Genomic DNA, 27,956 nt, shown 5'->3' with positions numbered 1-27,956 from the left:
TCAGATGACAAGAAGGCTGAGACTCCTGAAGTGATCAATACTAAATTAAGATTGGAGGATGAAGTTCTTCTAGAAGATCCTACACTCTACAGACAACTCATTGGCTCTCTCACCTATCTATCCATTACACTCTGCTAGACAGTTTCAACATTCTCCTACAACTGTTTATATGAGTGTTGTGCTACGAATCGTCAGATACATCAAGAACACAATCATTAAAGGGCTATTTCTATCCTCATCCTTATAATTAAATTTACTTGTTTATACTGATGTCGATTGAGAAGAAAATCCTAATGATAGAATCTCAACTACTGGTTTTTATGTCTTTTTAAGAGATTCTCTAATTGCCTTGAGATGCAAGAAGTAAAAAAAAATATCGCTATCCTCTACTGAAGTAGAATACCGAGCTATGACAACTACCACTATGAAACTTGTTTGTATACAATGTATTCTCAAATATATGGGCGTAGACATCTCCGGTCCTTCAAAGCTATGTTGCGACAACAAAAGTGCAATTTATATCATCAACAATCACACCTTCCATGAACACACTAAGCATATAGAGACTGCCACTGTGTACGTGATGAACATTTGAAAGGAATGGTTACACTGCCATATGTCATATTAGAGTATTAGTTGACGGACTTTTTCACTAAAGTTCTTCCTGCTCTTCATTTTATTTTTCTTTTTAGCAAACTTTCGGTCATCCCCCCGTAAAGTTTGAGGGGGGGGAGGTGTTAATATATATATATATATATATATATATATATATATTCGATAAGGGTATTTTGGTCATTTTACATAGGTGTTTCTAAAAAACTATTTTAATAGATAGGATATTTTTATTCTTTTTTATTTTCTCTTTTCTTTTATTTCTCCTTTTTATATCACATTGGGGTTCGACAATGTAGTCATTGGGAGCCCCCAATGGTCATAAATATAACTTTTGCACCCGTAGCTAGAATGACTAGTGTTAGGACCTTAATAGCTATGGCATTAACTAAAAAATGACTATCAATTAGATGTTAAAAATGCTTTCCTTAATAGAAAACTAAATGAAGAAGTCTATATGGATCCTCCGTCGGGATTTAACATTAAACAAGGTAAAACTCTTAAACTTTTAAAAGCATTATATGGTCTTAAGCAAACTCTCAAGGTTTGGTATGATAGATTTAGTGATGTCATGATTAGTCTGTGTTTTTGTTCATGCTGTACTGACAATGCTTTTTTTGTGAAAAATGCAGGAACTAATATTATTATTCTTTTACTTTATGTTGATGATATGATTATTACAGGAAATGATCAAGTTGGTGTTCGTAATGTTAAAAATATGTCAAAAGATAGTTTTGATATGTCTGACTTAGGATTCTTAAGATATTTCTTATGAATTGAAGTTGCATACTTTCTCAAATGAAACTTGCTGCAGATATATGTACTAAATTTGGAATTTCAGATGACAAGAAGACTGAGACTCCTGAAGTGATCAATACTAAATTAAGACTGGAGGATAAAGTTCTTCTAGAAGATCCTACACTTTACAGATAACTCATTGGCTCTCTCACTTATCTGTCAATTACCAGACCAGATATTGCGCATGCCGTTCACTCTGCTAGACAGTTTCAACATTCTCCTACAACTGTTCATATGAGTGTTGTGCTACGAATCGTCAGATACATCAAGAACACAATCACTAAAGGGCTATTTCTATCCTCATCCTTATAATTAAATTTACTTGCTTATACTGATGCCGATTGAGAAGAAAACCCTAATGATAGAATCTCAACTACTGGTTTTTGTGTCTTTTTAAGAGATTCTCTAATTGCCTGGAGATGCAAGAAGTAAAAAAAAATATCGCTATCCTCTACTGAAGCAGAATACCGAGCTATGACAACTACCACTATGGAACTTGTTTGGATACAATGTCTTCTCAAATATATGGGCGTAGACATCTCCGGTCCTTCAAAGCTATGTTACGACAACAAAAGTGCAATTTATATCATCAGCAATCACACCTTCCATGAACACACTAAGCATATAGAGACTGCCACTGTGTACATGATGAACATTTGAAAGGAATGGTTACACTGCCATATGTCATATTAGAGTATCAGTTGACGGACTTTTTCACTAAAGTTCTTCCTGCTCTTCATTTTATTTTTCTTTTTAGCAAACTTTCGGTCATCCCCCCGTAAAGTTTGAGGGGGGGTGTTAATATATATATATATATATATATATATATATATATATATATATATATATATATATATTCGATAAGGGTCTTTTGGTCATTTTACATAGGTGTTTTTAGAAAACTATTTTAATAGATAGGATATTTTTATTCTTTTTTATTTTCTCTTTTCTTTTATTTCTCCTTTTTATATCACATTGGGGTCCGACAATGTAGTCGTTGGGAGCCCCCAATGGTCATAAATATAACTGTTGGGGGCTCCCAACGACAACATGTGGGAGCCCCCAATGGATCCCTTTTTCCCAATCCTTTTGTGTATAAATAAGGGTGTTCTCCCCTTGTATTCTTAAGCTTTAGAGCTCCTTTACAATAAAATCTTCATATTTTTACTTATGTGTGTAGCCTTTTGTGTTGTCCCATAGTGGACTTCTTTCTTATCTCTCTCTTGTGCCTTAGTGCTTGTCCAGTGTGAATGCATTAGCATTCTTGTTTTACATTTCCGCTTACTTCATTACAGTTTTCAGTCACATCAATAAATACAAATATGAAGCTATATTAAATGTCTCATTTTTATCTGTCAATAAATGTTTTCCTCTAGGTGTAAAAATATGGTTGCTTGCCATTATCTACTTTATATCTGGGGTTCCAGGAGCATATGTTTTGTGGTATCGCCCCCTTTATCGTGCCATGAGGTAAACCTTGCCTATTTATCCTTTTTTTATGTTTATGGTATGGAAGGTTTTCTTTCAATGTAACTCCTATATGTATATTTGGGTGCTGCGATCTGGTTATATGCTGTTGGAAGATAAGTCTTGGCTCAATCCTCTTTTTTCAGGACCGAAAGTGCTTTGAAATTTGGCTGGTTTTTCCTTTTATACCTGGTATTGTTGTCACTCAATTTGCAACCTTCTTTCTCGAAGGATCGGCTTCTTCTGCTAAACCTAATAATGAATTCTTTGCTGTTTTCCCATCAGCTTCACATTGGGTTCGTCATTTTTGCGGCAGTGGCTCCTCCTGTTATCTTTAAAGGAAAATCTTTGGCGTAAGTTTTTTTGCAGATTGCTTCACATAGTGCATATCAGCAGACTTCATTCATTGTTCATTCTTTTAATTTGTGGAAGTAGTGTTGTTGGAGTTGGTTAAATGTAGATTAGGAATATCTTTCTTAACAAGATCTGGAATTTGTGGATAATGATCGCTAGAAGTCATGCATCAAGGTGCAAATTTGATGTTGCTCTTGGCATGCTAAAATAAACTGTATATGTGTGAAATTGCTCATTTGCGGATTCTGAACATGCTGATCTCTTGAATTTCTGTTGAGCAGTGGTATCCTACCAGCAATTGATCTCATCAGCCCAAAAGTCATAGTTGGGGTAGGTTCATATTCTTTGTCTATGCTGCCATAGTTAACTAGTTACAGCTTCCATTTAAACAGGTCACTAAGTTTTATTTAGTTTTTCCTGTGTGTGTGCATACATACATTTCACGCCTACAATTCAATTTAGAAGTTTGATACGTAGGGGTGGGCCCAGAAAACTGGCTTAACTACGAAGTGGCTCACATCACACAAAATTCTCTTTTGTTTATTCCAATGTTTGATTCTTGGTGTTCCCTGCTTATGTACTTCTCTACAATAAGAGAGTTTTGGTAGCGATTTTATTTATTGGCTTCTGCACTTGTTCAGATTCTTTACTTTGTTGGGTTTGCATTATTCTGCCTAGAATCTCTCCTCAGCATCTGGGTCATTCAGGTACTTTTCCACACTAACCTGTTGTATCACCCAATCGCTGTTGGCATCTCTGTCTTCATTGCTTAAGTTCTGTTATTTTCATTACTTCATCTCATTCCTTTTCCGTGTATGTGTGCTTTATTTAACCGAGCAGCAAGTGTATCTGTATTTCCGGGGCAGTGGAAAAGCTGCTCAGATGAAGCATGAAGCTGCACGTGGTGTCGTGAGGGCTGGGCTATAAAGATGGTGTGTATATTGGGAATGGTTTCAATATCGATGTTTCCCTCTTGGGAGTTGTTTGAGGTTTTGTGCTTCCCATGATGGAGTCGTGTATCATTTTCTTTTCTTTTTGGTGCATAGGGATACTCCTGCACAAAACAGACCATCTTAGTGTTAGCAATTCTGTAATTTGTTTGAAGTGATTTTTCTTTTCAGTTGTTTACAGGTTTTCCCTTTTTAAAAGGTCATTTGTGAATACATTGATGCTTATGTGCATTCTTTTAGTTTACAGTTTTTACTGGAGTATTGGATGCATAAAGCTTGTTTACTGAAGATTTTGACATGAACATCCTTGGATGGACTGCAAATCTTTATTCTTCTTCTCTCATCATGGTGTTGATGGTGGTGGTTATCCAATCAGAAACTTGGGCATGGCAAAAGGTTCACTTGTGCGAGATTGGCTATGCTAACGATTCAATCTCAAGCATTGATCTTAAGTGTGATAACTTATCAAAACATCTCATGCAATTCCGGAGTTTGATAACATATCAAAGCCGGCTCGGGCAATTCCATGCTTGGTTTGGCGAACGCTGCTTACTCGCATGTGCTCACAATTTCGAAGAACTTATTCAATATAGTTGTAAAGATTTAAGAAAGTATACGATAAATTATATTTCGTTCATTCATTCATTTTTTTTTGTTTTTTCAATAACAAGGAGAAACCCCCACTTTGGTTCCGATGTTGACCGTGATCCTGTTTTGTTGTTCATGGTGTGAAACTCCGGGTCACGCACTCCAGTTATTAAACTCCTTTTTTTGAAAGGCAAGGCAGACTCCTACTTGTACAACTATACCATTGGGTTGTGAACCTGCAACGTCTCAACACAAGGTGACGTGCACTAGCTGCTCCTACCAGACAAGCAGAGCCCCCGTTGGTTTATGGAACTCTTGATACGCTGCAACTTGAATGCGTTAAACCAACCCACTGAGGCAGATGTGTAGAGCTCTTGTGGGCTAATAGAAATATATTTCTTAAAGTGGATAGTATACAAGTCCAGAAAAACTCATGAGCCAAACCTATATTGGATGGACTCCAATGGATCGGATTGTATACCATACCTGACTGAAGCCAACTTTGTTTAGTTGAATTTGGTAAGTTAAAACTATATCCGATTATAATAGGATGCAGACATGGTTTTGATGTCTCACTACAAAATCCAATGAATATTCGGATTTGAGGAATACAGAATCTGTTTACATGTAAAAAGGATGATTTGTTACGAGCTTTCCCTTGACCAAATCTGAATCCGTTTAACCAGCATCTGATTAGTTGGATATGGTATTGGTCACATCTGACCCGAATCTGAACCATTTACATCCCTAGATAAAATCAACTCTCTTTGATTTGAATCCCTCCATCACTGGACGGTTTGGCGCCTTTGTTCACTAATGTTATATGAGATTGTTATTTTGTTACATGTATTTTATGATCCAATGGATTGGCCCACATCAAATTGAATGAGTTTCTATCCAAATCGGCCCCGAACTTGGCTGGGTTGGATGTAGGTTCAAACCCACCCAATGCGATGCGAAAAAAAGTACAAGGGAGAGATGAGGTATTGCTCTCCAAAGATCAGGAAGGAACGATACAAGACGAGACTGTTATGACATACATGGGTTGCCTAACCAGTGTGGATCACTGTTAGGCCACTTAGATTTGAGTCACTCCTTGAGTTCCCAGTCAAACCGCAAGAGGAGAGTCCCAGCACATGTATATTATCCCCTGAATAGCCTGTTGTTCCTTTCTAGCCATATCTGCCTCTCGGCGATTAGAAGTAAACAACGCCAGACGAAGAGCCCTTTCCGGCCTATGCGAGGCTTTACGTGCAGCAATGGCAGCTCCCTTGGTACTGTAGCATTCGACCACTGCTCTGAGGCCGGCTGCAACAGATGTCTAAAAAAAAAAACATTGGCAGACATGTCTTAAAAAACGTCTCCTGGGCTCTGGCGCATAGGGTACACATGCTCAGTGGCTGAACCCCGTTTCGATGTAGTCATTTAGGATGAGCCAACCGAAAACTGCCCTTGGGGGAAGGCACTCGTCCCACAAAAGCAATTTTGGTAGTGGTTCGGGGCCAGGCAGGCAGAGGGAGTGGTAACAGGATTCTCTAGATTGCTCTACACGTCTCTCCAAAAGTGGGTTGTGTGGCCGTATCCGATCTTTACCGTGCTTCCTTGCAGAAATAAGTCAAAAACCTTGAAGATGCTTTTCCAGAATCCAGATGTTTTGGATGAGTTGGTATGAAGATCCCATTGCCATGACCAACCTTTGAGCTTGTATTTGGAAGACATAACTTGAGGTCAGTCCTCCATAGAAAGAATCTACCACCATTTGGGAGTACTGCTTTTGTTGAAGTGTTGTATATCTTTAAAGCCTAAGCCTCCTAACTCTCAGGGAGATGCAATCATCTTCTAGCTTGCCGAGTTCCTCCCCTTGCCTTGGCTTGAACCTTTCCAGATAAAGTTCTGGATATTCCTCTGTAGCCTCTTTAATACCCTTTTTGAAGATACAGACATAATCATAAGATGTGCCACAAACGATAATGTGTGTTTGACGAGAGTAATGCGACCATGAGTGAAAAAATCATACTTTTCATGATTGGATTTTGGATGTAATTTTGTTTTTGATGTCTGCCCAATGTCTGTAGCATGTTTAGAGGGACATCAATGTACTTTAATGGCAACTCGCCCATTGCACAACAAAAAATCAAGGACGCCTCATGCTGACTAGCACCCTCACATCGTTGAACACTATGATCTGGGGTTTCCCCTCATTTACATGCAACCCTGATGCCGCCTCAAAACACTGCAAAATGAGCCAAAAGGACTGCATATTTTTTTATGAATGCCACAACGAATATGAGGACATCATCGGTGAACAACAGATATGTGAAGTTATGAAGGCCAGGCAGTTGAATCCCTTTAAAAAGCCCAACTGATACAATGGATCTGGGCGTAACACTGAGGCCTTCCACGGCCGCAACAAAGAGTAAAGACGATTGCGAGTCACCTTGTCGCAACCCTCGCTGAGGAGAGAAGAAAGAGCTCCTCTTGCCATTGATGGAGACCACAATGGAGGCAGATCATAGGATCTCATTCACCCATCTTATCCATATGTGCCCTATATCTATGTTTTTTCAAGCATTATAGTAGGTACCACTAGATGTGAGAATCAAATGCCTTTTTGAGGTCAATCTTAAGTAAGAAGGCTTGCTGCTTGGTGGTGCGGATGGTGTAGAGGACTTCGTGGGGCCAGAATACAACAATCATGAATCCTATGACCCGATATAAAAGCCCCTTGGAAAGGATACAACCTTGTGGAGCACTTGCTTTAGTCTTCTCGCTGAAGTCCTAGCGATGATTTTGAGGGGCATTTCTATTAAAGAGATGGTCTTGAACAGTTCGATGTGAATGACACATTGTTCTTTGGGAATTAACACTATCAGTGACTCTCCCCAGATCTTAGCGTTGGGGTAAAACTCAGTGAGAACTTGTGCGAGATCAAGTTGGCAAACATTTCATGCTAATCAGAAGAATTTGATAGGGTACCCATCGATTCCCGGTGCCTTAATAAGAAGAATTCAATAAGGTACCCATCCGGTGTCTTACCCAAAGGCAGGTTCTATTTTTAGTTCATCCAACAAGAATGAAGCCTGTAATTGTTGAATGGACTGATGATCAGCTGCTTGAAGTCGATGTCACACGTCGAAGTGATCCATAGGTTGGAAAAAGCGTTGCTTAAAGAAGCGAGTGTCCTTTGCTAGGACATCTTTCCCCTCCCACCTAGAACCTTCAATAAACAAAGCTGGAAGATGGCTAGATTTTCACCTTGACAACGCTCTCATATTGGCGTACCGTTCAAAATGAAATATGAGTCAGGTGTAGAATCCTACAAACATGGGTCATATCACATGTTTTCAGACCTAACATCGTTATACTTATGGATCTTTTTCAAGGAAAGAGAAAACCCTTTCGATTTATCCAAACGCGGCAAACCAAGTCAGTTGAAGCACAGATTCTCGATGTTGGACCTACGGTGCAAACAGATAGATGCAAACTGGACCATGCCAGATCCAATCCAAATCTAAAATGCAACAATAAATTCAAGACTTAGGGTACGTTTGGTTGCGTTTTCAAAAAAATGAAGGTGAATCAATGTGATTTAGAATCGTTGGAAATCACACCGCATCCCGTGAGATTCAAAATTTTATGGGCGTGATTTCCAAACACATTTGATTCAAAATCACGGGTTGCTAATTCTCATTTTCGTTTGAACATGAGAATCAAAGCTCTTTTAGAATCATTCTCTCATTCACCTGAGAGAATGATTCTAAAGGAGCACAACCAAACGTCCCCTTAGTGTGTAGGGATGTCAATGAATCAGACCAAATTCTATCTTGTTTAGTTGCAATTGATAAGTCAAAACCATATCGGATTATAATATGCCAATATGGTTTTGATATTTGGCTACCAAATCCAACAAATATCCAAATTTGATGGGCATTCAGATCCATTACATGTAAAAACGTGGATCTAGTATGAACTTTTTATCATCTGAATCTGAATTCGAACCTTTTAGCCAACATCTAGTTGAATATGGTATTGGTGGCATCTGTTCAGAATCCCAACCATTTACATCCCTACATAGTGTGCAATTGAATGATATCCAATGAGATAGTGTTGAATCCAGAAAGGCCAAAACAAAGCTTTTAACATGCAAAAAACGCAAATGGATTTAGATTAAGTCCAAGTCTGAACATAGATTCGAAGTAATATATATTGATTCAAAATCCAATTCATATCTGAACAATAATCTGATTAAGAAAATTCGAACCCGATCCGAATGCGCATGTATTATTTAAGGACTGATATTTGTTATGTGTCAGGATACAAATTGGATATTCAAACCAGCCCGATCCATTTTTTGCCCTAATTAGAGGTTTAGAATTCGTAGTCACTTGACAAGGCGTGTGTGGCGGTGTGGGCTGGTACCCAAAGCAGACGGTGCTTGCACTAACGCATTCCTGTAAGTGTTCGACGAAATGCCTCAATGAAATCTGTCGCCCACTTCTCTGCACCACTCCCAACCTTTTCCTCTACAGCTGATCCATTTGCATAAGTATCAAAGATACACAGAAATCCCCCTTTATCATTCAGGGATCTGTATGATGGTTCAGCACTACTGCATAAGATATGGGCATCAACACCTGCATGATCGTGCTCAAGGATACCCCTTTTCTCCATGTAAGTTCGACTACCCGTCACCCCCTTTTCTCTCCCTTCCCATGTCAAGAAAACCCACCGTTTTTCTTCCTAGAAGACCATGTATCTTTCATGGGTTTAGGCTCTACTGCCACACAAGAACCAAATTTTCAGAGAGGACAGTTAACAGGACCAGAAATAAGAGATATGGTGGTTGCATACCATCAGTTTTGCGCTCTTTAGAGGTTGATGGTGATGTGGGCAATGCCTTAAAGCCTTGGGCTGGAAGGCTCACCCCAAAGGAACAAACCATCGTTCTTAAAGAGCAGCGTTATTGGAATACAGCACTTCTGGTGTTCCAGTGGTTCAAGTCTCAAGAAGACTACGTTCCCAACGTTATACATTACAATATTGTTCTTAGAATTCTGGGTAGAGCTCAGAAATGGGATCAACTGCGTGTTTGTTGGATTGAGATGGTCAAAGACGACCTTTTGCCCACAAACAATACCTATGCCACACTGATTGATGTGTATGCGAAGGCGGGTTTATCAAAAGAGGCACTTGAATGGCTGAAACAGATGAAGATCAGAGGAATTTTCCCAGACGAGGTTACCATGAATACCGTCGTACATGTTTTGAAGGAAGCGCGGGAGTTCGATCAGGCCGAGCGGTTTTTCAAGAATTGGTGTGTTGGGCAGATGGATTTAAAGGGGTTGGACATCTCTGCGACTGATGCAGAGATGGGTCCTAAGTATTTCTTGTCAACAGAGCTCTTCAAAGCCAGTCGACCACGATTAACTAAGCATTGGAATCACAGAAGCGCACCCAATTTAAGCAATATGGCTGATTCTAGCACGGATGAAAAGGTATCTGTTCACAAGCCACGGCTTGCTGCTACGTATAATACATTAATCGACATGTATGGGAAGGCCAGGCGTCTCAAGGATGCATCCAATGCCTTTGCAGAGATGTTGAGGTCTGGTGTCATTCCTGATAAGGTGACCTTCAACACAATGATTTACACTTGTGGGTCCCATGGGTACATGAGTGAAGCAGAGTCTCTACTGTCTAAAATGGAAGAAAGGAGTGTTTCTCCGGATACAACTACTTTCAACATCTTTATAGGTTTATATGCAACTGCTGGAGACATGGATAATATGCTGAAGCACTACAGGAAAATTAATGAGATGGGTCTCTTACCAAATACAGTGACATATAGAACTATATTGCAGGCATTTAGTGAGAGGAAGATGGTTAAAGAGTTAGAATCAATAATGGAGGAAATGAAGCAATCTGATGTCAGTGTTGACGAGCAGTCAGTACCCATCATCATGAAGATGCACATAGATTTGGGGCAGCTTGATTGTGCCAAGATCTTTCTTGAAGAGTATCAACATGTACGAGGGCTTTCCTCCGTAAACTATGCAGCTATCTTAGATGCATATGGTGAAAAGGGTTTATGGAAGGAAGCAGAGGCTATGTTCTTGCGCAGGCGGGAGTTGGGAATTAAGATGGGGACAGTGGAATACAATGTCATGATAAAAACCTATGGATTTGCTAAACTTCATGACAAAGCACTTGCAGTGTTTGAGAGCATGAGAAGTCATGGTGCTTGGCCAGATGAATGCACATATAATTCACTCATCCAAATGCTGTCAGGTGGAGAACCAGCTGATGCTGCCAGAGATCTCTTGTTAAAAATGCAAGAAGCAGGGTTCAGACCTTGCTGTGCAACTTTCACTGCTGTCATTGCTAGTTATGCACGTGAGAGTCGAGCTGCTGAAGCAGTAGATGTCTATCGGCAGATGTTAAGAGCAGGAATTGATCCTAATGAGATTGTCTACGGATCCTTGATTAATGCATTTGCTGAAGCTGGAAAAGTTGAAGAAGCTCTTCATTACATCCGTGTGATGGAAGAATCGGGATTAAAAGCTAATCAGGTTGTGTATACTTCTCTGATAAAGGCATACAGTAAGGTGGGTTCTTGGAGGGAAGCGCAGGAGCTGTATAAAAAGATGCTGGATTTGGACGATGGGCCTGATATTATTGCTTCAAACAGCATGATTTGTCTTTATTCTGAGCTTGGGATGGTGCATGAAGCTAAGTTAATTTTTGACAAACTAAGAAGGGAAGGTTCTGCTGATGGGGTATCCTTCACCACTATGATGCGTCTATATATAAACATGGGCATGGTTGATGATGCAGTTGAAGTTGCTCAGGAAATGGAACAGTCTGGCCTTCTTACAGATTCCACTTCTTTTAATGCGGTCATGTCTTCATATTCTACCAGTGGACAACTGAGAGAGTGTGCTGAGGTCTTACATCAGATGTTGGCAAAAAAAATCTTGCCAAACAATACCACTTTCAAGGCAATCTTTACCGCATTGAAAAAAAGCTGCCTTCCAGTTGAAGCAATAAGTCAGCTTGGCATGTTGTACAAGGATAGAAAACCATATTCTAAACAAGCAATAATAATCTCTCTGTACTCTGCAGTTGGAATGAAGTCATATGCACTGAAATCTTGTCAAAGCCTCATGAATATGGAGGTTGAACTTGATTCTCATGCATACAATGTTCTGATTTATGCATTTGTAGCTTCTGGGGAAGTAGATAAAGCCTTAAACTTGTTCATGAAAATGCAAGATGAGGGACTTGAAGCAAATACAATGACTTATATTAATCTGGTAACCTGCTATGGAAGAGCTGGACTAATAGAAGGTGTGAAGCGGATTCACAGGCAGATGAAATCTGGAGACATCGGACAAAGTGAGTCACTCTTAAATGCCATTGTGGATGCTTACAGAAGTGTTGGTAGACGGGATCTTGCAGACATGGTCATTCAAGAAAGGTGGTTTGTCTCTGATGCTGTACAAGAGCATGAAAGTGACATGGAAGATGGATCACCCTTGTAAGCTTTAAAGATCCTATGTTTTATATAAACTGTATGGCTTAAAGGTTAAATACTTGATTCTGTATACTCAGAAAATGGAAATTTGATGGCAAGATGTGGATGTTATAGGATCATGTTGCTGACATTGAAGTCTTTTCAACATGGAATTCTGGAGTTGGAAGCATATTTCAACTTTGATATTACTTTTTACTAGTTCTGTGCCAGGAGTTAATGTTATGACTGACCATAAAATGATGCTTCTAAAAGAAACACTACTGCACATGATCCTTGTCTGTATGAATTGACTAATTTGTTCTTGACACCTTGTATGACTTCGGATACATTTTTGGGGGTTTATAATACAAATGCTATTTCTTTCTGTGGCAAGAACTTGATATGCAATTTCGATGACTTCAGGATGGAACTTTGGATGTTTGAAATGCCTTGAAACAGTTATCAACATTCATCAGTGAAGAATGTTGTAAAACAGTATTTTTTGTGTGAATATATTGCAGTGATGACTGCTGTTCATGGAATGGCACATGGAACTAGAACCAAAGAGGTCGTATAGAGTTCAAGCTATGGGAGATTCTTGCTTTGTAAGACAGGTGTTTGGGGAAAATTGAAGAGGTATTAATTGGCCTTAAAATGGAAATGCAGCAATCTGTCACAAGAACCATATTCATTTTCTTTTCAAGAAATCTTGTTGAATATATGGCATCTGGAGCTTAAGTGTCTACATGAGCAGGAAAATGATACAGAATATGTTTTCTTAAGAAAGTACTTTGTATTCATGGTCGTGGTCAGAGTTACCAGAAGCTTCTTAGGTAGGTGGGATGCTCGCTTCCCGGAAACACGCTTCGGAAGCGCGATACTCCTAGCTTCCGAAACTTCATGAGAATCTTGATTCCCCTACGCTTCTTCTATGCTTCCCACATGCATGGTCTATGCTTCCTATATGCTTTTCTCACATTTTTCTCATGTTTTTCATGTATTTTCTCTCACTTCACATGTACTTTCTCTAAATTGGTAACCATTATTGTTAGATTTTAACAAAAAATTAACTTCTTTAGTGAAAAATCATGAAATATAAGAATGATCAATTTTATTTTAGTTTTTATTTGTTTCTTGTTCGATTCCTATTTAGTTACCTTATTGCTTCATTTTTTATTCATATTTCTCTTTCAAATTGATACTTCGCTTCTCGCTTCCTATAAATTTTAAAATGCCTCGGTTCTCGCTTTTGCTTCCCGTATCGTTTCCCGCATCCGCTTCCTAGTTTGGCAACCTTGGTCGTGGTATCATGTACAGCTGTTTACACCATTATGGTGTGATATTGCAGGTTTTTGAAGATTCTCGATCATGAAGAAAAATTTGTTGTTTGTGCTTGATACATGTGATGTAGGAAAGTTTTTTGTATGAATGGAATAATTCCACCACAAGCTGTTCTACATCTTATGATGGGTATATGAAGATCCTTGCACAGACTGGATGCTTCTTGGTTCAGAAGACTCAAGTTGCTGAGGACATGGCTGCACAATTCAGTTGATTCCCATCACTCCTGATTGTAAAAGTGTTGTGCTGTTTCAACAATTATTCATTCAAAGAACCATCATCTTTGCAATAAATTCACAATATGTGGTGTTCACCACAATGCTGCTGAATTCCATAACTTGCTCATTTATGATAAACATTATCCTGTGAGCTGTCACATAGATACTCTATTTTGACTCCCATTCTTTGTCATCCCCTTATATACTAGTCATATTGGAAACTTAAAAAATAGCCATATCCCCATATCTGCATCCGTATCCATGTGACATGGTTTGTGAGTCAGTTAGTAGTAATTAGTCACGTTAACTTTTAGTGCTTGTTTAGCTTCATCTAAAAACTGGTGAAGTTAAAGTATATTAGCTTTATTTGTTAATGGGAAATTTGGCCTTGTGTATAAATTTTGAGTGCATTTCAGTGCCTTGTACAGGCCAATCATCCATCTTTAGATGTTTTTGTCTCATCTAGGTCTTCTTTTCTTGGGCTTGCAGATTTTTTTTTCAACTTGGTCAAAATTTCACAGGACATACCCTCAAGGTTGCTACTAAAAAAGCTATTTTTGTATGGGTGTTTGAAAAAAAAACATCAACTTTTTTGTTTTCTCAGTGTAGTGTAATTTAGCTTTTCTGTTTGTCTTAGGGATACTCAAGTGGCTGTGTGATAAGAGATTGTGTTTTAGGTGCAGAAATATTGCAGTTATGCATATGAATGGCATGATTGCAGAAAACTAGAGAAAGGTGCATCCTCTAGAGATGAGACTAAACAAGAGAAAACATCAATATAAGATCTCTCTATTGCCTCCTTCCTGGCCAGTGTTCTTGTTGTCATGGTACTCTTTTATAGATTATGAAATACTAACTGTGAAAATGATTTTGTAGGTGATTTTGTGAGGAAAGTTGCTTTCCTGAATGTCACTGCTGCTTTTCCTGTCAGTTATTCCCAAAACATTTAGGAGAATGTACGTGCAGAAGTACCTGGTGTTTGTGTGCAATTTTTAGGAATTTACTAAAGATCTTGTTCAGCTATCTGTTGCATTTTGTTTTTCTTCCTAAACAATCATACTGCACCTGTGATTATATTGGTGCTGAACTTTGGGACAAAACTAGATAGAATACATGTTAATTGTGAAACTTGTTGCAGCAAAGAAGTTCTGGTCACTATTTGTGGGACTAGCAGATTTGATTAGAATAATGTGCTTTTCCAGGTTATGCAACATGATATTCTTCAATACAAGGCCAGTTAAACTGCTAAAACAATTATTTTGCATAATGATAAATTAACATGTCTGAAATGTGTTAAGAGCTGAATTGATCAGATTATGAATTGGTAAATGGGCAACAGAAGTCTCCTGGACATGGTGACCATAAACTTTTCTCCATTAAATGCTATATATTTGCTTTATTTTTGGAAAGTGGGCATTGCTAATGGGAGACCGACTCTTCTTCTTTGTAAAGCATATAGTTTTTTCAAAACACTTGTGCAAGTTTTAGCTTTCAATTCCAATTTTTTTTCCTTTTCTAACAAAATATTCAGCTTTCAATATCAACTTCTTTTTTTCTTTTTTCCTTTTCTAACAAAATATAGGTATGTATGAGTGATGTGATCAGTGGGTTTTATTTGTAAAGACGCGGAATGTACGACTTAAACATGTGAACAACCAACCAAGTACCATGTACTTTGGCTTTCCTTGTCCATCAAACCATAGTTATAGCATTTTCTTCAGGAGGTGAAAGAGTTACAAGGAGCAGTTAGCTTTCATACCAATATGTAATCCTTTCCTTTTTTCAAATATGGCCTGAAGTTTGTGTTCTTCTTGGTGACAATGAGCATGTTGCACACTTCGCCATTGGGGATGTGCTTGAATGCAGAATGTGTCATGGAATTAGGGGAACTACATTACCTCAATTTCCCTCCGCTGTATATGCAGAAATTTGAGGAAATGTTTGAATTAGGACACAAATGCCAGGTTGCAAACATCTTGGCTTGTCTGTATCAAAACATGGGACCATTATTAATGTTTAATACATTCTTATAGTTAATGGGAATATAATACTGGGTGCTTTTTAGAGGATCGAGATACTTTTTGCGCTTGTCTGCCTGCTTCATGTTGGCATTCCTGTTCTGTCATTAGTATTATTTTGGTCTTATTACCATATGCTTTATGCAAGATTGTCTTCGCATTTATTTATTGATCCTCGAGTATGGAATGCAAACTTGAAAGTCCATAGTAGTCCATGTACAAGTCGTTGGTCTAAGATTTGAGGGCTTGGTCACACACCAGTGATTAGCTGGGACACCGTTCTTAATTAACAAGTTCACATGAACTAGATTAATAAGCATTTCTCAATGTCATTTATAATCATAAATCCATTTGATTAATCAACATCCCATTATCCCCATAGTGTTAGTTTATTCTTTTATGATTATGTGTATGCTTAGAACTCTTGCATATTTTGTGATATGTGGAGCATTTGATTCGTCTTATTAAGAGCTGTTCTCTGTTTGAACTAAGATGGAGGGAGCATGCAGTAATCTTTTCTTGTGTTCTTTGTTTTGCATGGTTTAAAAATTTAAATGGTTTACTGCTGCTTATTATGATGCATGGAGATAGCTTATCATATTGTTTTCTGCTTTTGTAACTTGAATTGTCATCCAAGAGAAAGAGCGGCCACTGTTTTTCCCTATCATTTATCAAGATATTGAAAGTGTAATACTATTTATTCTGCAGAGGGCAAAACGTTTGCATGGAGTGATCGCTTTCTTTGAAAGTCAGCTATAATGGAAGTAAACAAGAAAATAAAAAACACAACAGTAATTTCCAATCTAGATAATTGTAACCTATGCCAGTAAACATAAAACTACGATGCAATGATAATTCTTGTTTATATAAAAATTTGCAGTGTACAACACATGCATGTGTGCGTGTGTGTATGTGTTGCACTCAGTGGAAAATATGTATTATATTAGCTATTTTTCATTCTCAGATCTGTTTCTTGGAGAGAGAGAAAAATCAATGGCTGATAGTGCATTAAACTTGATGATAAAATATTCAACTTTTTTTATTAAATCAATTTGATCCAAAGCATGTTTTTAGTAAATAAGCAACGACTGGCCCAGATCAAGCAGGAAAACTGTATGATTTTTTAAGGCCTCTTAATGAGCCTCTCTCTCTCTCTACACACACACACACACACACACACATATATATATATATATATATATATATATATATATATATATATATATATATTCTTTTAACAGTTTTATCTCCTAAATCGCTTTTAGTAAATTAAAAAATCATTCATTCATATTGCATTAAAACTTGATGAAGTAAAACCCAAAGTTATTAAATTGATTAGACTGAAATCATGGTTTTTAGTAAAATAAGATAAAACACATCTATAAGTTTGGATTTAGCAAAAGCCACTTGCAAGTTGCAACTATGTTTTTTAATAGTATTTAGGACTCTCTCTCTCTCTCTCTCTCTATATATATATATATATATATATATATATATATATATATATGTATGTATGTGTGTGTGTGTGTGTGTGTGGGTAAATATTGGCTACTGATGAAGGTAAGGAACTAATGAACAAAAATCACTTTTTTCTTCTAAAAATTCCAATCTTTTTATGGATCAAATGTGACAAATATGTTCTACATGGTTTGAACTTGTTTCAAATCATGTGATTATGACAAGAAATTAGGTTTTTAAAGGAGTCCAAAAAATCAACAGCATGATTGAAAGCTTGATCCTTAGCAAATAAACCATGTTGAACACATCTATGTGGTTAGATTGAGTCCATACAATTTGCACATATGGTTTTTAGCTCATTAGTAACTTACCATCATTAGTAGCAAATATTTTTCTTATATATATATATATATATATATATATATATATATATATATATATATATAGCTTGCATAGATCTAAGCTCTAAATGCAAAATCTAACCTTTGAATCATGTTTAATATGTTCTATTTACTATTTTATGTATTAAAGTTGACTGAATTATGATATTTTATATCATTTCTAGACCACCCTTATTTTCATGAATTGTGAGTCATAGATTTTCAGTCCAAAAAATAAGATTTTATGTTGTAATAAACATGATAAAACATTCTAACATACTTAATAAACCTTGCTAACCACATCTATACTATTGAATCTACCATTTGGTGGCTAGATCCAAGCAAACAAGGGTGTGTACCACCTTAGGGTATCATAGTACAGAACCACCTTCTATTTTCCTTTTATATAATATAATATAATATAAATATTATGTAAAAATATAGTTATACATGCATTAATGATATTATATATTAAAATATTATAAAAATATCATATAATGTATATTATATATAATATATTGATAACATACTATAAAATATACATAGTATATATATATATATATTTATATATTTTATATAAAATATAAACTTAACATGACCGAGTTATGAGTCATTAAAGGACGAACTGAGTGACGAGTCATCGGGTTTTAAAACCATATGTATATATAGGAAAACCCATAATGTCGAACTGGTCAATTGTAGGAAAACCAAAAAAAGAGAATTAGCTGCGGTCTTGATCGCCACTAATTTTCTGTGTAAAATAATGACAATTAGTGACCTCAGCTAATTATCCTGTTTAAGTAAAAAAATTGTCTGCCGCTGATCCTCACACAATCAGTGGCGGACCTTTGTCCGACTCGTCGACTGGCACGCGGGCGCACACACACACACACACACATATATATATATATATATATATAGTGTGTGTGTATGTCTCTCTCTCTGAGAGAGAGAAAGCCTACCCATTAAAAAATATGCCAAACCTACCCACCTTACATTTTATTAGATTTTTGGTGTTTTTTTCAAGATTTTGACAGGACCAATGTGATTTGTATGCTTGTTGTTATAGGAATCAGTTCTTGGAGCATTTGATTCAAATGCATGAATAGGTTTTTAGAAGTTTCAAAAATCAATGGCATACAATTTTCATAAAATTTTGAGGCTCCAAATATCATTTTTTCTATCTAAATTCTAAAAATCAATGGCATATAAGTGTTGATTTCTAGTAAATCAATTCTGGACCAATAGAATTTTGAAAAAAACACCAAAAATTCAACATTGGATAGTTTTGACATGTTTTTTAGTGGGTAAATATATATATATATATATATATATATATATATATATATATATATATATATATATATATATATATATATATATATATATATTGTTTTTAATGGCCTCCAATCTCCATCAATGTCCAGATGGTTTTGGACGAGATGGTGCAGATATTTAATGCGAGCCGTTCCCTCTTGGTCTTACTTTATTAATGAAGACAGCATGGATTTTGAAGCCTTATTTCCACGGTTGCATTTATTTTCTTCGTAATTGCTAGTTGCCACTTAAGCCAGGAACGTTTGGATATTGAAGAGATATTAAATTTCATAGACTTTTCAGGTTCTAGATTGCCAGCAAGAACAAAAATGGAATTTTTAGTTTTCCAGAACGACCAGCGTGCCTATACAATGAGGCATGGTTAGGTGATTGGGCCCGAGTCCTTTAGAAAGTACTCGGGCTGCGAAAAACGCAGAAAATCGCCGATGCATTAACGCTTTTCTCTGTGAAACACAAATACAGAGAATCGCTATGCGTTAAAAGATTTTCTATGCAAACCACAAAACAGAGAAAATTGCTACACGCACAATTATTTTCTGTGTTTTGTGTGGCCTGAGCACTTTGTTCCGCTGTACAATGACTCTATTGACACTTCCTCCTCCTGTTACCCTCAGGAGGCATATGGGATACACATACTGTTTTTCGACAGAGAAAGCTGGGGTTAAGCGAACCCCTACCAGTTATACAACCATACCATTGAGATTCGAACTTGTAATGTCCCAACACAAGGTGACGTACACTAACTGCTCCTGCCAGACAAGCGGAGCCCCCTGTTGGTATGGGATACACACCCTTGGTTTCGAACTGGAGATGTCCCTTGATCTCAGGTTAAATTCGGCTGCCTCCTGGCCAGGTGTACGTGGTAGCCCATGTAGGCAAAATGTGGCCTTATTCATTATCAAAGAGATGAATCTTTTGTTTGTACATCTATTAATATGCTTAATAGACAAGGTTTGAAATGTTGTTTCAAGCTAATTTCCAAGCCTGATAATTAGATCATGCATGGATCGGGTCTTGAAAAACCGGTTGTCTTGAAAGACCGGACAATCATATGGCCGAGTCTTAACTCAGTTTGGCCTTGGATTACCAGCCTGATCAATTCTTACCTAGGCGAGTCAAACTCTTTATGACTACTTGGGGATCTAGCCTAGACCTAGACTCAACTTTGGAACACACTTAAAATGAAGTCAAGACCAAGCCCGGGACCATGGTTTGCTGATGAATTATGGTCCGGATCAGCTGGTAGGTAATGTAACATCACCAAATTTCACCTGTGAACAGGACGTTGCATTTGAGTTTGTGGGCCAATTTGGGGCTCATAACATAAAAAAAAAACCGCGGTGTCGAGATTTTCTCAGTCAAAACAAAATTCGCAAAGAACTAAAACATGTTATTTTTCAGAAAATATGATCGTATATGAAACTTCCAAAATTTTGAAAGATATGTGAAAACATAAAAAATGTGTCATGATATTTTGGAACAATCAATATTTTCAAAATAACACGATTTTATTATCATTTTTTATATATCATACGAGTTCATGATAGTTTCAAAATATTGTTGATGTTTGTGACTACAGCGCCCACGAAGCAGTGCAGTACAATTCATAAGGGCGCCTATAACTGCATCAAGTAAAACTTGGGCATTGATAGATAGTGTGTAGGGACGCAAATGGGTTGGAAGTATTGGGGATTTGTGATTTTTAGCTGTTTTTACCAGATCTGAATCCAACTCCCCCATGTATTTAGTTGTTTCACTGACTTTCACATCCGATTCGTTCGTATCCCTAATATTATGCCTTAGACCCGATCCAATCGCTCCATGGACTCGGTGTGCTGACTTGAACCAAGTCGTCCAAAGTAGTGCCAAAACTGTTGCTCGAAAACAAAGTCCGATCACCCCTCATTGAACTTTGTTTGTGCAGCAAATGGGAGTGCAGTGCAGAATAAAAAAGACAGGTGGGGGGAGATTTCTGTGCAGAAGAGACTTTCCACATCTGTATGCGACTCGGCTTCATGGCGTGGGCCCTACAAAAAATGCCCCATTTACCATAAAACGGATCCCATCATTTGAAATAGAAAGGGTTCTATATACATTCAATCCTAGTCATCCAATCAACTGGTGCTGGATGGCTAGGATTGAATGTATAAATGAAACTCATTCTATTTCAAATGATGGGATCGGTTGGGTTATTATTATTATTATTATTTGGTTGGGTGCATGAGTCTTCTTACTTCTGACTTCTCTATTTCTTAGACCCATATTCAACAAGGGAAGCTACTTTCTTTTGAAAAGGACACCTAAAAGGGAAACTACTTCCTCATGAGAGGAGGTATGACTAGGGATGGCAGTGGACTGGGGCGGGGGACAGGGTCTCCACTCCCGCCCCTGGCGGGGGAGGGGAGACTTTGGACCTCCACCCCTGCCCCGTCTCAAAATACTATTCCCCGTCCCCGTCCCTGTCCTCACCCCCCGCCTCGTCCTCACCCCGTCCCACCCCCGCCTCGTCCCCCGTCCCCGTTTTCTTGAAAATGAAACCAAATATTATTCATCTTCTCAATGGAACGTCATATGCAATGGAAGAAACCAAATATCAGCAGAAAACAACCATTTCAAACAATACAAATAAGCACTAATTGCACCAATTTATCAGTGGACAGGAAATCAAAGCAAAAATGTATTCAACTTGTCAATCAGTAAAAGAAATACAAGTGAATAAAGAGAACCTTGTGGAAAAGATCTTCAATTTCCCACTCTCGGATATCACCTGGCAGATTTCCAACATACATTGTTCGAGATGAACGACCACTCATTGTGGCTTCAGGGGAAAATATTCAATACTATGTATCTACAACAAAGAAAGAAAAATCTTAACCAAAGATCAATATTGCCTGGTAAACATAAGATATCGTAGAAAAACTAAAAGGTGTTAATGATTCAGTATTGCAATATTCTGAACTATGTCTTTCTACAAGATAAACCAAACCGAACCCTAAACTATAAAATCAAACCAAGAGCAATCTTTGATGTAGGTAATGCTCCACAAGCTCCAGTGCTAACCCTAGACGAGGCTCACGACAGCGGCACAGGAGGGCGACAGAGATGGAGTGAGAGAAGAAGGAAGGAAGGAAGGAAAGAGAGATGGCGTCGGCCAACGGTGGTCGGCGACGGGCCAACTCCAGCGAGAAATTCAGGGAAAGAGGCGACGACGAGAATGCAGATGGGGAAGGGAAAGATGCGATGGCTCGGACGAATAAAACATAGGGTTAGGTTTTTTATTGTAATATGGGGCTGGGCGGGTGGAGATGGGGGCAGGGCGGGGCGGGGGAAAGTGTCGGTCCATCCCCGCACGGAGATGAATTTTAACCTTCATCCCCGTTTCATGCCCTCCATCCCTGGTCCAAACAGGGCGAGGCGGGGCCCCGCTTTCCCCCAGTCCACTGCCGATCCCTAGGTATGACTATGAACCCATTTTGATAGAAAACTTGAGTTTTTGCATTTACTATGTAAGTTTCATCACCTATCCTCATGGAGATGTGTGTTTCACCTTCGACAGGAAAGAGTCCTTGTTTCCTATGAAAGGTGGTGTCTTTCATAGGAAAGGGCATGAAACAAACACCCCGTATACAAGAGCTAGGACGATGAATATGGTGGTTGATGATTGACTCGGACTAGATTAAGCCCAAAGTCAATTCAACTTGGTTAAGCATGGTTGAGTTGGGACCCGTCACCAAGCCTTTGTGCCCACCCCAGCACCTTAGCAGGACCAAGTTGATAAAACATGACTAGGTTATCTTGTTAAAAAAGAACATATAAATATTGTACTCATACCAAAATCATTTGGGTATTCTTATAGTTTTTTGATGGCATCTCTGACATTAGCACCATTCACCTTTTCCCACTTTTTCTTTGTGAAATTGGATGCCTAAACCGGATGAACCGGGGCATTGATTTATGTTCTAGAAGACAATAAATATTCTATCTTATCCTGGATAAATATATGTATCTAAAAACACCACAATCACTACCAGGAAACACCTTTCTTATGCTAAAGATGAAAAGACAAGATTCCTTTCACAGGACTTTATAAGCTTTTCACTTGTCCTGTTTTCCCAACTCGAACTAATTAAAATCAAATAAATGACTTGGTTCGCGGCAAAAACACAGCACCATCCTCTTGTAAAGCTATGTTTGGCATCCAATAATAACACGACCAAGTTCATGAAATTCAACTAAGTTAAAAATTCACGTTCTACTACTAAAAGATAAAACCCTCCATACATAGCCGAGACATAATCAACCATTTATTTCCATACAAAGCCTAGCATCTTCTTATTAAGTCTATCATATCACAACGCTATAAAATCCAAAATCACACTACAAAGTCAAACATGGGACCCACACATCACAAAGGATTTTATCTACATACACATCACAAAACCAGTCAAACCGAAGAAGCCAAAAACCAGGCAAAAGGAAAGCAGACCTAGGAGAGTAAGTAACCACGAGCAAACCCCAAAACCACCAAGCGGTATTCCGGTGATCAGAAAACCACCACCAAAGCTTCTTCTTCTTCTTCTTTTAACAGTAAGCGATGCACCGCTTCTTGCAGTCGATGGTGCACCCTCCACCACCACCGCCGTAGCCGTAGTTCTTTCCAGACCGACTGAATGACCGGAAGCAGCTGGCCGGACAGACGAGCTTCTTCTTGTAGCACGGCCCAGGGATGGTGCACGTCACGGTGGGGCGGTAGACGCCGCCCCGGGAGTACCCGCCGCTGGGGCTACCGAACCCGGCGCCGTACCCGCCGCCGCCAAAGCCGGGGATAGGAAAACCGCCGCCGGGGAAGAAACCGCCCGGCATACCGCCGAAGGGGTCCATGCCAGGGTTGGGGTTCTGGTTGGGGTAGGGGTTCCCGGTCGCCTTCTTGAGCTCCTCTTGGAAGCCGCTAGCGGTCTCCTGACGGCCTGCTACGGCGACCACCAGGGTGGCCAGCAGGAGGAGGACCACAGGGGAAAGACACGAGCTTGTCTTCTTCATGATCATGGTATGTGTGAAGAGAAGGAAATGAAGAACGAGAGGTTAAGGCGATTGCATTTAAGAAGAGAGAAGGAGGCATTTAAGAAGAGAGAGAAGGAGAGTTGGCAGACAGTTGAGAAGGAGGGAAGGAGGGAGGGAGGCCCATTAGGTTAGGAGCAATTATTGTGCTTTACAAAACAACCACCACCTTGCTCGGTATATGTATGTTGTCATGAATTTATATATGCTCGTATATACTGTAAATAGTGCGAGTATGCATCATTACGAAGGTGTTAGACAGAGTGTTGAAAAGTGAACCGAGTGGCTCGTGTGGTTCGGCTTGGTTTGGCTCCTTGTAAAATCGTTCGTGTTTAGAGCGAAACAAGTCGAGCAGCTCGTTAAGTATAAACCAATTGAGGACGAATAAAGGAGGTTAGATCAAAGGAGCGGTTAAGTGCCATGACTATGTGACACTAGCCAATCACATGACAATATTGCATGAAGATCACAACTGCAAAGTGCAGGCCTCACATAAAATGCTGTTATGTGATTGGTTGTGTCAAATAACCATGGCACTTAGCCGATCTCTGAATCCCTGCTCCCAACAAAGAGTGTTTGGCTCCGCTCACGTAAGCCTGTGAGTATGTTATTCCACAATAAGTGTGATGCGTATCGTGAGAAGCAGCCATGCATGGTTCATCAGTGTAAGTGGTCTGTGAGAGAGATGTTTAGTATTCAAATCCCATTGTTCACGTCACCCATTTCAAAGAGCCTCGTGGGAGTTGGTACAGTGGGGTGGAGCCTTGGACGTTAGACGGGTGGTCAGGTTTCCATTCTCACGAGCATCACTCCCTTGTATATTGACAAAGCATGGCGATTCCTTCGAGGCAAGGGGTGTGCCCCAATTGTACGCAGGAGAAGCGGCCGTAGGCCGGCAGGGATGACTCGCGTGGCCGAGTCTCTTAAACTCTAAGGGTGGTTATCTCCGGTCCTCAATGAAAAAAAAAATCACCTATCTCAAAGATCAATTCTTGTCCCCTTTAAAGATGTTGGGTGGGTAGAAATTAATTAGTCAGATAAGTGATTTATGAATAAAAATTAATTTTCTATTTAACCAAGTTAATTAGTTCATCTTTCCATCTAGTGCATTTCATGAAAAAACCGAACCTTTATGTAGAGCAAAATTCAATGACAAAAGGAAAATAATAATTGAAAATTATTATTCTGTTTGCCTCCTGATTTACCTTTCTTTGGGTTTTATTAGTTTCATTAAGGGTGTGTTTGATTGCACGTTCTGAGCATCACGCGGGATGCTGGGGATGCATGTCCGCCGTTCCAAGAACTTTGTTTCAGCATTCCAGTCCCCTGGAATGATCAGACAGGAACGACATTTTCACCCTTTTAAAAAAAGAAAAAGGTCAAGAGGAGATCGGGGTTATACCCCCCCCCCCCCCCCCCCCCCCCTTCATTAAGGATAGAATTAGAGATTTCAAATTAGGGGCCCCAAGGGGAGTTGGGGTAGTGGAATGGGGCCTTGGCAGATAGACCGGGCAGAAGGTTCGATTCCCATGTGTGTTGCCCCTCTGCACAAGCCAATTTGTAGTAGAGGCCCCTGGGGCAGGGGTCCTAGCCTCAAAGTTTTACGACGTCGGCATGACGACCGTGGGTATAGATGGCAAGCTGAGCCAGCGTAACTAGGTCTTCATGCACAGTTTCTTCAGGTTATAAATCCAAAGAAAAGGGCTTGAATTAGGGCTCTTCTATTTAGGTTTTTTTGAATTAGGGCACTTTCGAATTAGGGATTTTTGATTTAGGGTTTGAATTAGGGCTTTCCTTTGATTTTAATTTTATGGATTGAATTAAATAAAAAAAATCATTGATTAGGGCTTTGAATAAAATTTCTTCAATTAAAACTTTTTATATTTAATTTGATTAAATTTTTTTATTAGGGTTTGAATTAGTGCTTTTATATTTAATTTTATGGTTTATTTATAGTTTCTTTGATTTTATGATTTATTTTAATTTATTTTTTTGCAGTTTATTTATTTTCAAATAAAAAAATATGATTTCCTATTTGAGTTGAGACAAACGTTGGATAAAGAACAGTTATAAAATAGACAAAACAAGTGTTATGTTCTACTGTATGTCTAATCTTGGACAAACAATCAAACACAACCTAAAGGGACTAGGTGTTGTTACGCACTTTTAAGAAACGACCACACATTAGATCCATGTGATTGGCCCACATTTAGGTGATGTTGAAGTTAACAAATAACATGATAAGTCCATTGTGGCTTTGCATGTCATGGGCGGCGTCTTTTATATGGTGATGCAAACAGTTCGGATTTCGGATCTCAAAATACATTGGAAAGCCACATCAGTTTGGATTCAGGACGGCCAAAATTTGCAAACTTCAATTCTTGAATCAGACCCACTTGCAACCATAGCATGGAACTTAGTACATATGCATGTAGGGCTGGTAAATGAACTGAGCAGCTTGATTAGATTAAACGAATTAAGCCTGAAAACAGGGTGTTCAACACAGCTCGACTCAAGAGAGTTCATATATATATATATATATATATATATATATATATATATATATAAAGAAGAATGCATAAAATATATAATAAAAGACAAGGATGCATGAAAAATCTATAAATAAACTATAAACTATTATGTGTAATATATAAAATATATTTCATGTATAAATAAATAGAATATTTTTACATGAGCCAGCTTATGTTTGGCTCGTGATGAGCTGATCTCAAGCTCGCTCAACTAAACATTAGCATGATCCAAGTCAGGCTCAGTCCGCTGGTAAACGCGCTGAGCCCCGAGATGCCTTGTTTGGTTTGTTCGGCTTGTTTACAAGATCTACTTGCATGTGTATAAGATGATTTTTTTTAACGATAGGTATAAGGTCTTCATCTTTCTTTCTAGAGGAAACTGATTTGTCACCTAACATAGGATAACCAAGGATGGAAAGCCACAAAGGGTGACCCATATGCTGCAAGATCAAAGCGGGGTATAGTAACTAGGGGCATGGTATCGGGTCTGGACCCAGCACTAATTAGACCCATCATAAGGAAAATCCTACCCGGACCCAATAAGAACTACATGAACCAGACCCAGGTCATACCTGGAAAAACCATATTTTTTTATCATTTTTACATTAAAAATTTGTGGGTCTTAATCGAAACTCAGGTCGGTTCATAAATCAGCTGAATCATCATGAATCTAGTTGGTTCTTGTAAGTTCCAAACATTTACCCGTTGGAAGAATGGGGCTTGTTATACCAATGGGGGCTCCGTGTGGTTGGTAGGAGCTGTCAATGCACGTCTCTTTGTGGTGGGACATTGCAGGTTCAAACCCAGTAGTATGTTGAATAATAACTGGTGGGGGTCTGCCTAACCCCAGCTTGCCTTTCAAAAAAAAATGTATGGGGCTTGTTATGAGTCCACATCAAGCTCAACTACAAAGTCCACGTTCATGGCCATGTTTGATGTGATTAAGAAACGTACCTTAGGTGCTCACATGTTACCATATATAGATCTACATTTGAAGATCTCCTGATCCATATGTGTTCAGTTCAGGTTTTGTCGGGTCACCAAAATGAAATCTTATACCTGGAACCATATAATTTCAGAAGGTTACTTTCACTTGAAATGCATATAAAACACTAGAGTCAATCAGGATGGATACTGGGCAAAAAGATCCAGACCTGGTTGAGTATCCGGCAAAAATCATAACCCATACACGACTCGCATATTCCTCAGATTGGGTTTGGGTCGACCCTAATATTATTCAGGTTGGTACTTTTTATGCTCGTACTCTCAATATCATTCATCTTGAGTTCCTTCAATAGGCCCACCTAACCAGGTGTGGTAAGCCCTTGGGGA

The 27,956-nt window shown here is 38.6% G+C and overlaps 3 protein-coding genes across 15 annotated transcripts in view; 2 read left to right on the top strand and 1 right to left on the bottom strand.

The window, feature by feature from the left end:
• LOC149844565 (secretory carrier-associated membrane protein 1-like) overlaps nt 1-4,504 on the top strand; it is a 30,447-nt gene extending 25,943 nt beyond the window's left edge. The window contains exons 8-14 of one of the 13 annotated variants that reach the window (XR_016429674.1): nt 2,787-2,880; nt 3,024-3,069; nt 3,163-3,230; nt 3,513-3,561; nt 3,873-3,938; nt 4,072-4,220; nt 4,429-4,504. Coding sequence is in view for 7 of the 13 variants with exons in the window: in XM_089994816.1 (XP_089850942.1) it covers nt 2,787-2,880; nt 3,024-3,069; nt 3,163-3,230; nt 3,513-3,561; nt 3,873-3,938; nt 4,072-4,158 (410 nt within the window). In the remaining 6 variants the exon portion in view is untranslated. Of the gene's footprint in view, nt 1-2,786; nt 2,881-3,023; nt 3,070-3,162; nt 3,231-3,512; nt 3,562-3,872; nt 3,939-4,071 lie in introns of all 13 variants that reach the window. The other 12 variants (XR_016429680.1, XM_089994816.1, XM_089994817.1 and 9 more) reach the window with 12 other exon arrangements.
• Nucleotides 4,505-9,141: 4,637 nt separating this feature from the next.
• Nucleotides 9,142-12,667, top strand: LOC149844564 (Pentatricopeptide repeat (PPR) superfamily protein). Its single transcript, XM_089997250.1, has one exon. It carries the CDS (start codon nt 9,362-9,364, stop codon nt 12,308-12,310), a length of 2,949 nt encoding a protein of 982 aa, XP_089853376.1. The 5' UTR covers nt 9,142-9,361; the 3' UTR covers nt 12,311-12,667.
• Nucleotides 12,668-23,264: 10,597 nt separating this feature from the next.
• Nucleotides 23,265-24,085, bottom strand: LOC149844563 (uncharacterized). Its single transcript, XM_089994804.1, has one exon. The coding sequence runs from the start codon at nt 24,079-24,081 to the stop codon at nt 23,617-23,619; it is 465 nt and encodes a 154-aa protein (XP_089850930.1). The 5' UTR covers nt 24,082-24,085; the 3' UTR covers nt 23,265-23,616.
• Nucleotides 24,086-27,956: the final 3,871 nt, after the last annotated feature.

Source organism: Nuphar pumila, chromosome 2 (assembly GCF_984573655.1).
Source record: "Nuphar pumila chromosome 2, dmNupPumi1.hap1.1, whole genome shotgun sequence".
NCBI lineage: Eukaryota > Viridiplantae > Streptophyta > Magnoliopsida > Nymphaeales > Nymphaeaceae > Nuphar > Nuphar pumila.
Note: the sequence above shows the minus strand (reverse complement) of the source record. Positions and strands in the feature narration are given on the sequence as shown.